The sequence below is a fragment of the Phyllostomus hastatus genome, unplaced genomic scaffold (assembly GCF_019186645.2).
Source record: "Phyllostomus hastatus isolate PE091 unplaced genomic scaffold, TTU_PhHast_1.1 phas_contig_198, whole genome shotgun sequence".
Classification (NCBI taxonomy): domain Eukaryota; kingdom Metazoa; phylum Chordata; class Mammalia; order Chiroptera; family Phyllostomidae; genus Phyllostomus; species Phyllostomus hastatus.
Window position 1 is genome coordinate 3,592,216 of NW_025333715.1, and position 16,092 is coordinate 3,608,307.

The 16,092-nt window shown below is 63.9% G+C and overlaps 1 protein-coding gene across 4 annotated transcripts; it reads right to left on the bottom strand.

The window, feature by feature from the left end:
- Positions 1-2,302: 2,302 nt before the first annotated feature.
- Positions 2,303-10,925, bottom strand: TSPO (translocator protein). Of its 4 annotated transcripts, none has more exons than XM_045834966.1 (4): positions 10,823-10,925; positions 5,307-5,516; positions 3,195-3,333; positions 2,303-2,743 (listed from the first exon to the last, which is right to left on the bottom strand). In XM_045834966.1, the coding sequence occupies exons 2-4, from the start codon at positions 5,486-5,488 to the stop codon at positions 2,555-2,557; spliced, it is 510 nt and encodes a 169-aa protein (XP_045690922.1). In that variant the 5' UTR covers positions 5,489-5,516; positions 10,823-10,925; the 3' UTR covers positions 2,303-2,554. The 4 variants fall into 4 exon arrangements, with proteins under 4 accessions (XP_045690922.1, XP_045690924.1, XP_045690923.1 ...); XM_045834968.1 differs by lacking the exon at positions 10,823-10,925 and adding an exon at positions 10,218-10,240; XM_045834967.1 differs by lacking the exon at positions 10,823-10,925 and adding an exon at positions 7,700-7,784.
- Positions 10,926-16,092: the final 5,167 nt, after the last annotated feature.

Genomic DNA, 16,092 nt, shown 5'->3' on the forward strand with positions numbered 1-16,092 from the left:
TGCCCAGGACACTCCTGGTGGGGGCACGGTCAGTGGGGCCGGGGGACCCCGGGGTCCCTGGGTTGTAAATGTGCCATTCCTCCTGGCTGGCGTGGCTCAGTGGGCTGAGCACCGGCCTGTGAACCAAAGGGTCGCCAGTTTGATTCCCAGTCAGGGCACATGCCTGGGTTGTAGGCTAAGACTCCAGTAGGGGGCGCTTGAGAGGCAACCACACATTGATGCTTCTCTCCCTTTCTTTCTCCTTTCCCCTCTCTAAAAATAAATCTTTCTAAAAAAACTGAAAAGACTCCCTAAAAGGCCAGAATTTGCAAGTGCCGGGCACTGGGAGTCAACCATCCCAGCAGCTGGACCAGGCGCACAAGGTTCAGCGGGGCGGCCCAGGGGAACCCAAAGGTGACGTGCGAGGGGCCGGTCCTTGGTGACGGTCTGTGCCGTGTGCGCGCGCACACACACACACACACACAGTCACGTACAGCGGCTCTTCCGTGCACAGGCACGGACATGGGGTCATCTCGGTGCAGGACACGCCGGGCGTCCTTCCACCTGCCGAGTCCAGGTGGCCGGACACGGCGTGATCGTGCTCAGCAAGCCCCTAAGAGTCGTGCTGCCGTGCTGCTGGCCCGCCGGCGGAGCCGTCTGGGCTGTGTGAGCAGCGTGCTCTGGTCGCCCGTGGCCGGTCAGGCAGGCAGGCAGGCACACGCTCCAATGCAAGACCCCGGCTGCGTGAGGGGCTCCAGGAGGGGCTGCAGCCCAGAGGACCTGGCAGGTCTGTGAGGCGCAGACTTCCTGTTGAGCCAGCGTGGAAATGGCCAGCACCCTCCAGTCCCTGGTGGATGGCAACAGCTCGGGAAAGGAGAGAGTCCTGGCTGGGTGGCTCCATTCATGGGAGCATCGCCCCATAGACCGAAAGGCTGTGGGTTCGATCCCCAGTGAGGGCACATGCCCAAGTTGTGGGTTTGATCTCTGGTCAGGGTGACTACGGGAGTCAATCAATCGATGTTTCTCCCTCTCTCTCTCTTTCTTCCTCTCTCTCTTTCTTCCTCTCTCCCTCTCTTCCTCTCTCTCTAAAATCAATATAAACATCCTCAGGTGAGGATTGAAAGAGAGAGAAGGAATGGAAACCAGGGGAAGCATCACGAGGCAGCCAGCAAGCAAAGCCACTAAAGGCCTCCTCCTTTCGCCCATTTTTCTGGCGTTTCTGTGACCGTGCGGGTTTTGCGGCCAGAGGGACGTAGGTGGGATACTGCTAGAGAGGAACAAACCCACAGGTGGTGTAAGGGATGGACAAAAAATAGTGCGCATGAGCCTCACGGGGACCCCCCAGAAGACTCCGGTGCACGTACGTGCTCAGCACAGCACACGTCACACGTGTGCCTGCGGGACCCGACTGCTGTCACGGGGAGCGTGGGGACCTGTGGGCGGCTGGCCGAGGGCCCACTGCTCGGAGCTGCGGGGCTCCCACAGGCACGCTCCTCCTGGGCACCGAGGCCCGGGTGAGCTGAGGGTGAGCCGGCGAAGGGGCAGCCCCGAGTTTCGGCTGCTCAGACGGCAGCCACCTGTCTCTGCTCACCTCCTGCCCGAGCGCTTGGTCATCTGGGGGCAGGTCTGGCTGTGCAGCCAGGAGGAGGGCGGAGGCGGCGGGGACAGCAGGAAATGCGAAAGGTTTGTCGATGCGAGTTACCTTCTTCAACAACCAGGAACGGCACCGACGGGGCAGCTGTGGTGTCATCCCAGCAGCCCGTGGGCGCGGCCTCCGCCCGGCAGCCTCTCTCTCTCTCTCTGACCAGCTGTCTGGAGAGGCCGTGGGTCACCTGCTTGAAGTCGGGGGTGACACTTCCAACCCTGGGCTGGCCTGGGCCAGCACAGGCTGCTGCCTGCTGGGTGGGGGAGTGACCCTGGCACCCCCACGGGCAGGTCAGTCAGTGTCCCCAGCCCTGTTCCCAGCCCCATTCTGACTGAGGCCGACCGAGAGGACCCAAGCGGACTGCGGCCCGCACGCTGCGGGAGCCGGGGCTGGGCCTGCTGGGGGCTCAGCAGAAGCCCGAGGCCGGGCCTGGTCGGCAGCAGCCAGGCAGCAGCACGGCCACGTGGGCTCCGGGTCCACCCCGGGTTGCTCCACCCTGGGCAGGCCACCTCACCTCTTCGAGGGCCCGGCCGGGCAGGGTCCCCAGGAGCATGCGGGAGCCTGAGGAGCTCCAGCCTCGCCAAGATAACACAGCCGCCCCCCCAGGCAGATCCAACAGGCGGACGAGCCTCCGCCCCCCACCAGGACCGGGCCCCGGCCCCCAGAAAAAGACTGGCGCTGGGTTAAAAGCTTTATTTGGTTTATAAAATTCTGAGTGCCGACACTGCGCCCCGAGGAGTGCGGGAAGGGCGGGGCGCTGCTTCTGGGGTGCAGCTCAGCCTGGGGCGGCTCCGAAGCCGGCGGTGACCCCCTGGGCTGGCATCCAGACAAACTCACAGGCGTGGAGGCCACGGAAGCGTGAGGACCACCACCACCACCACCAGCGAGGCCTGCGGGGCAGCAGCCACAGGCCTCCGAGGGCGGGGCGCCTCACTCCACGGGCCTTCGGCCGCCGCGCCGGCCGTAGTTGTCCCGCCAGACGCAGTAGTTGAGCGCACACGCAAAGGCCAGCCAGGCCAGGTACGGGTAGAGCAGCCGGGCGGCTGGAGGGCTCACCTTGTGCCAGGCCACAGCGGTGGCCGCTGCCATCCCGCCCGTCAGCAGCAGGTCCCCCAGGGCCTGTGGAGACACGGAGGGGAGGACGGCAGGGAGGCCTGTGACGCACGGCGCTCACGAGGGTGCCTGTCCCGGCTGCCCACCCGCCTGCCCGCCCGCTGCACTCCAGAGATCCCTCCCCAGTTCTCTGCCTCGGTTTCCCCATATAGAAAATGGGACCGCTTGCCCTGCCTGACCCATGCCATGTGGGCTTTGCTCCACAGTAGCCCCTGAACCCACAGCCAGCAGCCCCGTCCAAGCCCCACAAGGCTCCTCCGCAGGAGGAAGAGCAGCTGCGGAGGCGCCACAGGAGGGCGCTGTTCGCCGAAGGCCGTCTGAGAACACGCTGACCCTGGGCTGACCGCCACCCTGGCCCCTGCCTTCAGAGCCGGACCCCGTCTGGGATGTGAGGCCGTGTCCCCCGAGGGAGGCCCGCCCTCCACGAGCCACCTCCGGGGACCAGGGAGACACTCACCCAGCCCATCTGTCGCGCGCCGAAGAAGATGGGAGGCCACGCCCAGTTCAGGGTCAGCTGCCCCGCGTAGAGGCCCAGGGGGACCACAGCCTCCTCCGAGAAGCCCCCCAGCTCTCTCCAGACCAGGTAGGAGCCGTATCTGAAACCGAGACCTCCTGTCAGGGCGGCAGCGAGGACGATGCCAGAAGCTTCCCTGCGGGGCAGCGTGCAGGGCTCACCCCCGGAGCCACAGAGGGACGGCTCGGGCGCGCCCCGCCACCAGCGGCTGCGAGAGCTCGGGGAGCCGCCTGACCCCTCCGGGCCTCCGTTCCTCGCAGGGTTGCCATGGGGAGCCACGCCGACCCACTGGCGGTGCTCAGGGCCGTGCCTGGCACGGGGGCGCTCCGTAAGCAGTGACCGTTATCTCCTTCCCGGTGCTGGGGCGCAGGGCGCGCTCCAGGCTCCTGTCCCAGCCAGGGCACTGCCCGAAGCGGTGGGACTTCTGGGCTGGGCCTCACGGGATGAGTAGGAGTTTGCTGGGGGCGTTAACAAGGATATGCCAAGGCCTAGAGGCGGGTGTGAGCCCCTGAGTCAGCCTGCAGGGGGGCAGGCTGAGGTCTCGGGGGCACGGGAGAGGTGAGGCTGAGGAGGCAAGGGGGAACCTGGTCGTGGGGGCTCGCTCTTCGGGCCACCGGTGCCGCGGCCCCACCCCTGGTCACGGTGGCCAAGGCCCTTCCACACCTACACGCCCCAGGCTGCACAGCCCTTCCCGGGCACCCACTCATGCCCCCATCGGGGTGACGCTATGGATCAGGTGGGAAACTGCGGCTCAGGGAGGTGAAATGTCTCAGATCTCTTAACAGGCCATCGACCGGCAAGTCAAGTCGGGACTTGAACCCGGGTGACCAGGGCCAGAGCCGCGGCCCTCGACTCTGTGAGGGTTTGACCTAGTCAGGACCTACAGGAGCTCCCACAGGGACCCAGGAAAGGCGGGGCCCACCCTTGAGCCCCATCAGGATCTCACGGTGGGGGAAGAGCCAGGAGGAGTGGGGCGGCCTGGAGGCCGGAGCAGGTTGGGGCAGCCACAGGCATCCGGGCCAGGACTGGAGTGGGGGCAGCCCGCCAGAGAAGTGCTGGCAGCCCAGCTGGGCCACGCCTGGGCCTGGCGGGGCGTGGGGCCCAGGTGACACCCAGGTTTCAGGGATGGTCTTCCTCCCACCAGAACCCTGGGGCACCCAACCTGGTCCCTTGCCCCTAGGGTGCCTAGCATCTGCAGCCCCACCCTGCCCTGGGCTGGCTTAGAACCAGGGTGCAGGGAACATTCCAGAAGGTGAGCAGGAAGCTGACCTCACCTAAGTGCAGTTCCCATTGGAGCCACCAGGGGGCGCCCACACACAGCACTTCCTTTCACCACAGCAATTCCCAGGGTCTAGTCCAGGGGCTCCTGGGGGGGGCGGGGGGGCGGGGCACACTCTGGCCCTGCATTCCCCCAAGGTCCCTAGTCAAAGGGGAGGGGACGGTCATGCCCTGACCCGTGTGGCTCAGTTGGCTGGGTGCCATCCCACAAAGCGAAAGGTCGCTGGTTCAATTCCCAGTCAGGGCACATGCCCAGGTTGTGGGTTTGGTTCTGGTTGGGGTGCACATGGGAGGCAATGGATCAGTGCTTCTCTCCCTCCCTCCCCCTCTCTCCAAAAATAAATAAATAAAATTTTTTCTTAAGGTGGGGCCGTGACAACTCCCAGAGACAGCCTGGCACTAGAGGGGCGCCCCACGGATGGAAGCTGTGGCGCATGGTGCTGCTCTTACTACCCTTGGTCTTGGGAGCGTCCGCGCGGCCCACGCCTGAACTTTGCACACCGAGCCAGGCTTGCCCGGGAGTTGTGAAAACAGCCAGGATGCCAGCGCGGGGTTGAGCCATCGGCCCGCCCCTCCCGGGAGGCCGCGGAGGGGAAGGTTCGGTGCTGCAATCCGCTGGTTCCGCAGCTTTCTCCGGGGGAGGCCCAGAAACGGCGCGGCTGCCCCCGGAGCGCCGGACAGTTAAAACCCCACAGGAGGCGCCCTGCCTCGGCCCGGGGCCCTGGAGAGGGGAGGACGGCCCTCCCGCTGCCTGGGAGGGCGCCCTGGCCCACCTACCCCATGGCCGAGTACAGCGTGCCCCAGATGGGGCCCAGCGTCCAGCGGGGCGGGTGCCACGAGGGCTTCTGCAGGCTGGCGTACCAGCGGAGGCCCTCTCCGCTGACGTAGTAGGAGCCCACGAAGGCCCCCAGGCTGGGCGCCAGTGTGAAGCCCACGGCGGGCAGCCAGGGCGGCGCCATCGCTGCCTGAACCGCTGTCCCAGAAGCTCTGAAAGAGAAGACGGGGCTGGGGTGAGCGGCCCGGCAGTCCAGGGCCCAGGCGCCACCCGGCGGTTCCCCAGGCCCTACTGTGCGCAGAGCCGGGATCAGGGGGCGGATCTGTTAGCAGCTCCTCATCACTCATGGGAAAGAAAGCCGGGGAGGTGCGAGAAAGAGGAGCCAGGCAGGAGAGCTGGGCGCACGCAGCCCGCACCGCCCCGGCCCCAGGGCTCCAGGGAGCGCATTCCCACCCAAACCCGCGCCCGGCCCCCGGAGCGTAGCCCTGACTGCGGGGGCCTCTCCTGTGCCCCGCCCCCCACTGCCGGCTCCCCCTCAGCTCCCGCCCCAGCCGCCAGGGTCCTGGGCTCTCACCCGCAGCCTGCACCTTCGGTCTCCCGGCAAGCGGGCCCTCCGCTATGCCACCTCGCTCAGGCCAGCTGCGTCCCCTCCAACAAGCAGGCTTCCCGGCCCTGCCTCCCCCGGCCAAGTGCCAGTGGGGGCGGGGTTGGGGGGCAGGCTCGGGGAGGCCTCCTCGAGTCTACACCCTGCGCTTTACTTCGGGAACTTCTCATTCGTCCGTCACTCACTCGTGCAGGAGGCAGCGCCTGGCCGCCCAGTGACTCACTGTGACCTCAGGCCAATCCCTTCAACCCTCTGGGCTTGCCTCAGTTTGTCCCTCTGTAGAATGGGACATCAACCCGGCCCACCCGGGCCCAGTCCAGTGTGGGGACTGTCTCTGTACACAGGTGATTCACACCACCCCACAGGCCCACCCTAAAATCACCTTCCCTTCCCGAGTGCCAGAGAGGGAGCGCAGCCGCAGCTGACTGGGGGGGGGGGGGGGGGATCCCACAGCACTCAGGGGCCAAGCTTTGCCGGGGTCAGAAACCTGCTCCGGACTTGACCCCCAGGGCCACTGAGGTGGTGAGTGGGAAGGGGCGGGAGGTGGCAAGAGCTCAAGGCTGGGGAAGCCCCCTCAGCAGCCCTGAGAGGCTGGCAGGGCTCAGGGCAAGGAAGGCCTGGAAGCTGCCACCCTTGGGGCTGGGGACCGGGCAGCAGGCCTCTCCATTATGCTTGCTGGCCACACCCTCTTGCCCAGTGGCCCCAAGGTCCACGCTGATGACCTACTCGGTGCCCAGCAGCGAGCCACGCTCCTGGCCCGCTGAGATGATCACCAGGCCGAGGGTATGTGGGAACTCTATAACCTTTCTGTGAGTCTAAAACTAGTACAAAACACAGCCCAGGCCGGGGAGCTCGATGGAGCATCGTCCTGATTCACCAAGGTTGCAGGTTCGATCCCCAGTCAGGGCACATTCAGGAATCAACCAGTGAGTGCATCAGTAAGTGGAAAAAAAACAATCAATTTCTCTCTCCCTTCCTCTCTCTCTACAAATAAATAAAAAGAAATAAATAAAACTGTAACAAGTATCCTGGTTTGAGCAGTAACGTGCACAGGGCTGGGTATTTGTTACTAGCCAGCCCCCGGCCCCAGGGTCCCAGCCCCTCCACCTGCGCCTGGAGCCTCCACACCCCTCTGCTCCAAGGCCGCACTGGCTCCCGTCCATCCCGTTTTCCCTAGTTTTTTTTTTTTAATTGGAGTGAAATTCACAAAATTTCTCTTCTTTTTTTTTTATCTTCACAGGAGGACGTTTTTTCATTGCTTTCAGAAAAGCAGGGGAGAGAGAGAGAGAGAAACGTGGATGTGAGAGAGAAGCAGCGATCGTCTGCCTCTCGCAGGCTCCTGACGGCGGGGCGGGGTGGGTACCGAACCCGCAAACGTCCAGGGCAGGCCGGCACTCCAACCCACCGAGCCGCACCGGCCAGCGCTGAGATGAATCACTTTAAAGTGCACAGGTCAGCGGCATGTAGTACACTCCGCGGTTGGGCGACCGCCATCGGTCTCCAGTTCTGAAGCAGTCCATCACCCCAAGAGAGCCCCCCCCCGCACCCCCCGGAGGTCACGCCTCCCTCCTCCCGCCCCCGGAAACCCGGCGGCTTTTCCTGCCTCTATGCGTTCACCTTCTCTGCGTGGTTCACGCGGACGGGACCCTGCGACCGGCGGCCCTGGGCCGGGCCCCTTTCGCCGAGCACGTGTCGAGGCCCACCCGCATTGCAGCCTGTGTCCGGGCTCCCCAAGGATTTGTGTGTGAGCGAGGGTGCGCATGGCACCCTGACGCAGCAGCCCCCACTTGCCTGAGAAATGCCCACAGAGGACGCGCCCAGTGTGCCAGCCGACAGGGCCCCAGGGCCCGCTATCCAGTCCCGCCCTCACCCCCAGCAGCAGGCAGAGGAGGGTGCCCGCCCGGCGCTCCAGCCCCGCCCCCGGCGCCCCGCCCCCCCGCGCCCCGCCCCGCTCCCGGCCGCACTGGGAGGGCCTGGCTGTGCCCCTGTGTCTCTGGGCCCGGGGAGGGGCGCGAGCCAAGGGCTGGAAAACAGGGAGCCCGGCTGCCCCACGTGGAGAGAGCCAGGCAGGGAGTTTCCTGGGCCCCTCGGCCTCTGCATCACCCCACTGGGGGACCGCCCGAGCTGAGTCACACCGGGTCTGAGAGAGATCCGCTCTGGAAGGGCCCCCCCCACCGGGGAGGGCCAGGACACGCCCACAGCGAGGGAGGGGCAGAGGGGGCCAAGGCACCCACCCTCAGTCCTGCCTCTGTCGGAAGGTGCCTAGGAACCCAAAGCTTGGCTTTGCCTCCAATTTGCTTGGTGACCCTGGGCCCAAGTGCCTCTCTGGGCCTCAGTTTCCCCCTATGGCAAGTGGGGACAACCTGCCCCGCCTGCTTCACGGGGTCACAGGGAGGCTCACATGAGGACCAGACGACAGAGGGGCCGGGCCGTGGTGAGCTGGAGGGCACTCGCCCCGTCTCCCTCCGCCCTGAAGAGCAGGCCCGAGGCTGAGAAATGTCGGCTGGTGGATACACAGGTAACAGGTAATGTTGCTTCACACAAGGCCCACCCTCAGCCTGGGGCCACTCACGGGGGTGCCTCCAAAGCAGGCCACGAGTCAGGCACAGCAGAAGGCGGCCCAGGACCTGGGGTCAGGAGAAGGTTCTAGGCCACTGGGAAGGACGGGCAGGCAAGGGGCTGGCGGTGGTCGTCACCTCGCTGTCCTCTCCGGCAGCAGCCGCAGGGGCGGGGCCCTCTCAGCCTCCACGGTGCACTCGTGACCATTCCCACAGTCCGGAAGAGGAAACTGAGGCACAGGGAATCCCAGAACTCTCCGGGTCTGTGTAACTCCACCCCCACCCCTGAGCTGGGAGCCTGCCCCGCCCCACCACTGACCTGTGCCAGGAGGTCCTCTCAGGGCCAACAGCCTCACTCTTTCCAGCCCTAAGGCCAGTGTCCCAGCCCTCGAGGTGCATCAGGGCAGTGGTTGCACCAGCCGAACCTCCCTGTCCCCAGACTGGGAGCCAGGACCTCCCATCCCGTGGTGCCTCACCTCCCAGGCCTCTGTGTCCCCATCTGCTAAGTGGGGTTGCACCAGTGGGTCTCTGGGGGACGCTCCGGTTCTCTGTGGCCTCCCTACAGAAGGTGACGAAGCTGCCCAGAGATGGCACAAAGGGTTTTGCGCTTTCTCTGACCCCTCCTTCCCCAGCTGCACCCAACCCTCCTGGCCTCATCCCCCCCGCTCCCCGCCCGGAGGTCACCGCTGTCCCAGGGCCTCGGTTGGCTGGCTCGTTTATAGGGGCTCACAGCTCTCCTCCTCATCACAGCCTTCGCGAAGCCCCTCCGCTGTGAAGCGCCCGTGTAACAGCCACCAGGTCTGAGGGGGCCACAGCCCCCCTCCCCCCGGCCAGAGGAAGGTCTGGGCCAGGGTAGGGTTGGGGTGATACGGGGGAGCTGGCTTCCAGGAGCGTGACTCCTTTTTACACACACAGAGAACACATCCAGGCCTTGCTTGCGCAACGAAAAGTGAGCAAAGGAAAATACAAATGAGTACAACCCAGACTCAGAAATGAAATAGTGAAAAGGCAGAAGTGTACACCATAGAAAGTGGGTCCCCTCCCGGTCAGCCCAAGCCCCTCCCCGAGCCACCTGCTGGGGGGCGCGGGGTGGGACCCCAAAGGTTCAGACCTCTGCTCCTCTGCTCCGCTGCTGTGGCTCTCAGCTTGGACGGCAGTCCCTGGGCAGCCCCAGTTTCCCCCAGTCCAAAAGGATCCCTTGGGGGCCCCGGATTCCCTGCGAGGCTCCCCCTGGAGCAAGATGACCCTCCCCACCTCGCTCCTCAGCTCCCTCCCCATTGGCGACCGAGCGCCCGCCTCCCGGCCCCCTGCTGCCTGCGGGGGCCCCACTCCACCCCATGGAGACTCAGCCCTCTGCCCACATCCTGGCTGGCCACTCGGCATTTTGGACCTGGGCCTGCTGTGTGCCAGGGCCCCGGGCGGCTGCTCCTTGTCCACAGCCTCCTCCGACGTCCCCTCCTCACCCCTGACTCTTCCGGAACAGGCTCCGCGCCTTGTCCCCAGGGGAGGCTGGGGGCCCTGCCCCTCCTGCGTCCACCTTCAAGCACGTGGCTGGTACCAGCAGCACGTGCTGTGACAGGCCAGCGGGAGAGGCCCCCCGCCCAGAAGAGGCCACTCAGGGGTCTGCTCACGGCTGGCAGCCCCACCACCCTGCTCGCCTGGGCTTCTCTGGGCCTCAGTTTCCCTCCAGGGCAGGTGGGTATGGGGACAGGCAGGCCACACACCAGGCCTAGGTGCAGGCTACCGCTCACCTGAGCACAGGGGTGGGAACTAGGGTCCAGGTTCTGAGGCCCCTTGAGGTTTTTTCACCTGGCTTTGGGCAAAGAACCGCCCCCCACACTCTGGCCTGGGTTCCCCCCCCCCCCCCGAGCAATGGGGTGTGTTTCAAGTGGATCAGGAGACCGAGCCTCCGCCACTCCGGCGCTGTCTCGCCTCACCCCTGCCCCGGGGCTCGCTCGGCGTCGCAGTGGGCGGGAGACGCCTTTCTGCCCCTCCCCGCCGCTCCGCTTCCCGCCGGATCCGCTGCGGGCTGGGCCGGACGGGGCGGAGGTGGGGCGGGGCTGCCCAAATCCCCCACCCCCGCCCAGTCCCCCCATCTCCCGCGGGAATCCGCCAGCGCCAGCAGAGTCCGGGCCAGGGCCGGGGCCACCGGCAGTCCTGCCGGCTGACCCCGCAGGCTACCTCCCAGTGCGGCCCCGCGATCCCCTCTCGGGTCCCCACTCCAGAGCCCAGGCCTTCCACCTCCGGCCTCAGTTTCCCCCTCGCACCGCGCGCTGGCAGACGAGCGCCGTCAGGGGTCGCAACCTCGCGGGGCCCCCTTACTCACAGTCGCCCCCGGCGCCCGATCCCTACTCACCAACGACAAGAACTCGCTCCAGGAAGAGCACTGCGCAGCGGGAGGTGGCAGCTAGGTCCCCCGTCCGGCCCGCCCCTGCCGCGAGGCCCCGCCCGGCCCCGCCCGGTTTGGCTGGAAGCCCGGACCGCCGCCCACTGGCTTGTCGGAGGGACGTGAGGTCTCCTCTCTCGGTTGCCACCTGCGATGCACTTTCGCCTCCCTGGCCAGGAGCCACTCTCTCGGTGGCTTCTCCTTTCCACAGGTCCACGCCACAACCCAGGCAGGTAGCTTCTCTTGAGCCTCGCTTTTCCTATCTGGGAAATGGGTCAACGGAGACCACGCTTGGAGAGGGGCATTGCATCGCCTGATGGCAAAGCGTGAACACCCTCCTACCCAGCAGCCTGGCCCCCCATCTGGAGGAGCACCCTCTCTCCTCTGGGCAAAGCCCGCAGGCTGGCCCTGGCTCAGCCGCTCTGCGGCCGGCTCTGCCCCCATCTCCCCGCACCTGGGAGATGGGCGCACCATCCTGGGGCTAAGGAGGGTGCCCCCCCGCCCGCCGCAATGCAGGCAGGGCGCCTTGCCGACACTTGGTGCTCAGTGAGTGGAGGCTGCCGTTCATCACAGCCCAGAGGTGGCCTCCCTGGGTCACCCGGATGGGACAGGCGCGTCCAGCCCCAGGCCTTGGGCGCTGCCTCCCCTCCCGGTCTGCAGGCTCCTTTACTCCTGAAGGCCAGGGCCTGTCCCAGCCATCTGGGGCTGACCTGGTCTGCAGGAGCCCCGACTGCCCATCCCGGCCCGCCCAGGGCCCGGGTGAGCCCCTCCCCCAGGCTCCGCAGCCCAGCGCCCCCCCACCCCGGCCGTGGTCTCATACTCCTAGGCCAGGCCCCAGCATTTCTGCCTGCGTGGGCCCCCACTACCTCTGGCTGTACTGGTGTAATGACAAGTACAAGCCAGGCTAGACCCCAGCCACTGTCTTCTGCTGATTTTAAAAGAAAGGAAAATATTTGCCTGGGTTCCTCAAAGTGTGCTGGCCCCAGGCACTGCGCCTCTGTCCCTGGCCAAGGTGGTCTGGCCACGGCCCCCCAGAGCTGCCAGCCCTCAGCCGTTCCCTGGAAGGAGGTGCCCCCGGCTTGGCTGAGTGGCACAGTTTCCTCCCCCAGAGGACCCGTGGGGAGGGGGCAGCCTGGCTTCCCTCTGGTCTCACCCCTGTGGCATGCAGGGCTCCGGACCCACGGGGGCACCCCGGGAGGCAGAGGTCGCTGTTCCCCAATACTGGCTGCACACCGGGGCCGGAGGGCAGGGCTGAGCACCCAGCCTCGAGGCCCTGCCCTCGGAAGGCTCACACCCTTTCCCCCGGTGAGAGCCTGCAGCTCCCAGGGGCGGTGCTGCCCGAGGCGACTCACCCTGCGGATCCAGAGACGGATGCGCCTGCCCGCCTCCCGTGACCTCTGCCTCCCTCCTCGCCACCCCAGACCCCCACCTGAGCCCGGACAGCAGCGACTGCCCCTCCTCTGGGCCACAGCCCACGCCCCAGCTGGTCCCTAGCTCCCTTCCAGGCCCTTCCTCTACTCAGAGCCCTCCGTGGCTCCCACTGCCCGAGGGGCAAGTCCAAGCCTGGACCCCTCAAGGCCCTGCCAAGCTGGGGTCCAGCTGACCCCCCACCCCCACCTCCGTGCCTTCCCATGCGCTGTCCCCCACCTGGAGCACCATTCCCTCCCACCCTGGGCATCGCCACAAGTCCAAGTCAGACCGCTCTCCTGTGACACCCCAGGAGGCTCTTCCAGAACCCCAGCTCTGCGCAGCCTCCACTCTAGTGGGCTGTGACCGCTGAACCCCACAGCGCTGAGCATGGAAGCCTCTCCAGGACATCTGTCACATGCCAGCCTTGAGGGGCGTGTCCTATATGGGGTGCCTGGGCGGCCCAGCTCTGGGCTGAGCCCTGGAGGACACGACGCAAGCAAACCCAGCCCCTGACTTCAGTCTGTCCCGGGAGGGGGCAGGGCAGACCCCTCCCCAGTCCCCACGGAACGGACCCCACCTCAGGCGCTCAGACAGGTGAAGGGGCAGCCCACCACACCTGGCTGGAGATGGTGGGCCTGAGGCCGGACCCGAGGAAGACTGCAAGGAAGGTCAAAGTGGACAGGCCTCAGCCTCCCTGTGCACGGCGGTCATGGGCAAGGTTGGGGGCGAGGCGGGGCGGTGGCAGGGCACTCAGCAAGAAGGGGTCGGAAGCGTGGGTTGCTCTGTCTTCTTGCCTCTGAGCCCGCCGCGCCTGTGTTCAGAACTCGGGCGTCTGGGCGGTCGCTCCTGCGAGATGGAGCAAGTGTCTTCGGCTGAGCCAGGCGGCAGGCGGTGGGGGCCGGGGGGACAGGACCTCATCAGCCTGCCATCGAGACTGGCCAAGTGTGGACGAGACTCCGGGCCGAGCGGCCCAGGGACTCAGTCCTTAAGCAGGCACCAGAGTGGCAGCTGGCACTGTGGGGACAGCAGCCCTCGGCACGTCCCTGGCATCGCACAGCTCCTGGCGGGACTGCTTGCACGCCCGTGCACGCGCCATCCTGGGCCCCTGTTCACCACCATGTACCCGGGCGATGCCCTCCACCCCCTGCTGGCTGGCTCCCCGTTTCCTGGGCGGCGCCTCTGTGCCCTGCTGGGTCTCCGCGTCTGCGAGGAGCCCGTCCTCCGGGAGTTCTGGAGAGAGAGTGCGCGGGAGGGATCGTTGTAAAGTTCTCTGCCATGGCTGGTGGATGCTTGGCTGAGCGAGAACTCAACGGGGAGCCGTTAGTCCCTCGGCATCCTGAAGACGGGACCTCCAGCTGCCAGGGTGCCAACGGGACGGCATCTCTGTGTGCACCCTGTTTGGTTCCTCCTGGAAGATTTTTTTTAAGATTGTATTTATTTATTTTTAGAGAGGGAAAGGAGAGAGAGAGAGAGAGAAACATCAATGTGCGGTTGCTGGGGGCCATGGCCTGCAACCCAGGCATGTGCCCTGACTGGGAATCGAACCTGCGACACTTTGGTTCGCAGCCCGCGCTCAATCCACTGAGCTACACCAGCCAGGGCTTCTGGAAGATTTTAAGGTTTTTTCTCCAGAGTCCTGAAAGTTCACGCTGACACTCACTCCTCCACGTGGGCCCGCGGAGGTCCCATCCATCACAGAGCATTCAGTGGCCCTTTCACACACAGGAAACTCGTATTCTTTATTTTCCAAAAATAAAAGAATAGAAAGTTGGCTGGTTTCCTTCCCTCCATCCCCTCACTTCTCTTTCTGGAACCGCCGTGACTCAGCGCCCTGCGCCTCCTGGGCTGGCCTCTCACTTCCCTTTCTCTCCTCCTCCTCCTCTTCCTCGTGTTCGCCTTTTCTGCTTGATCTTCTGCGAGGATTCCTCAACTTTCTCTTCCTGGCCTTCACTTGAGTCTTTCAGTTCTGCTATTTTTCATTTCCAGGGATTACGTTTTGTCTTCCGACTGTTCTTTTTTAAAAATATAACTTCCTGTTCCTCTTTCATGGATGCAGTGTCTCTCCACTCTCAGTGATAGTTTTCTTTAGCCTCTGAGTCCTGTGTGGTTTTGTTCTGTCTGTAAGAGGATTTCCTTGGACGGCTCCTTGTGGTTAGGAAGAGAGGGGGGAAATGAGACCGTGGATGGTATTTGTTGGCTTAGCTTCACTGTGAGTTGAACTTGGTGGGCCATCCATCCAGGAACTCCCTGGGCTGTTGGTAGCTTTAGGATTTTCTTCTCTGACTGGTCAGGTCCCCCAAGGTCCTCCAGCCCCTCTCCGGGAGATGAGGGGTGTGGCCGCAGGTTTCTGGGGGCTCAGTGTGGGCGAACACTGGAGGACTCTGCATTCAGTATCCAGTATCCACCGGTTTCAGCCTGGCACCCACACTCACCACAGTCTCTGCCATGCCCAGCCCTTTCCAGAGCTAGCCCCAGATGTTGGCCAGAGTGGGGGAAGGGCATCCCCCAGTGGCTAGTAAGAGGGAGGGGATCCGAAGAGCTAACTGTTCCTCCTTCAGGAGACACTTTCAAATAGTTTTCTTTACTGCAGCCTTCTTTCACCCTTAGACCTAGAAGCGGCTAGGTGCCACCTAAACTTTTGAGGATCCTGTTGTAAGAATAAAGGCTGGTTCCCAACTCCACTGCCGGGAGAGACGCAGCTAGCTAGGGTCCGCCAGGTCGAGAAATACCGGCCAGTCTACCCGCTTTCCAGCCTCCAGAGACTGTTGCTGGGGCCCCCTTTCCTGTTCTCCCTGTCCTGGTGGATTTATGTCTTTGAGAGGTCACTCTGTTGCGGGTTTATGGGCTTCTGCAGACAGTGTGTGCTCTGTTCGTCTCTCAGCCGGAAACTCTCTCCATATTTTGTGTGACCAAACCATTGTATAGGTTTGCCACGATTCATTGAACTAATCTCTAGTTGGGCATGCAGCTTATTATTCCCACTGTTCCCCTGTCAAAAGCAAGGCTGCCGTGATGTCCTGAGAGTCAGTTCTCTGCCCGTTTAATTTGTTTCTTAGGACAAACTCACTGAGGATTTGCTGATGCCATTCTACCTCAATCTTTCTCATCACAAGGTGTGCAGTGTGTGTGTGTGTGTGTGTGTCCACGTGTGTGTGTGTGTGTGTGTCTCCTGGGCTCCTTAGAAGCGGCTGACAGGAAGTGAGAGAGAAGCAGAGGGGGTGTGGTTAGGGGTGAGGTCAGGAGTTAGACTCTCCCTGACCCAGCCTCACACCACTGCTCAGAAGTCAGATAACCCCAATTTCCACTCCCTTCTATCACTAACCACCTGTCACTCAATCTTAGAGTCTTTGTCAACTCACCCATAAATTGAGGATGATAATAGTACCAATTCATCCTAGTGTTGCTGTGAGAAATTCCATAAGCTAATAGCAGAAACATATCCAGAGCTTTGTTCAATGGAAACAAATAGTTATTGGGTGTTTATCAGGTGCTGTGCACCGTGCCTGGTTTGCAGAAAACATTATAAAAGAGAGCTGTTATCTTGCTTACAGCCCAGCACAGCTGGGAGAATCAAGGAAGTACTGAGTCAATGTGGAAGCGTTTCAAACACTCGTCATGTGCTAGGTAGAAAGAGTGAATGCTGCGTTGCCTTGTTTAGTCAGTAAATATTTTTGAGGGCTTATTGTGATGCGATGTCGTGTTTTAGTCTTCCCCGTGGTCAAGTAAGCGCATGGGTCCCTCTGGACCCGCTGCACGCAGCTGTGAAGAGTCTCGGAGCTGCAGCGGAACCAGTTGCTGCGGAACCTTTCTTCTCGCCCCTGGTGCCCCGG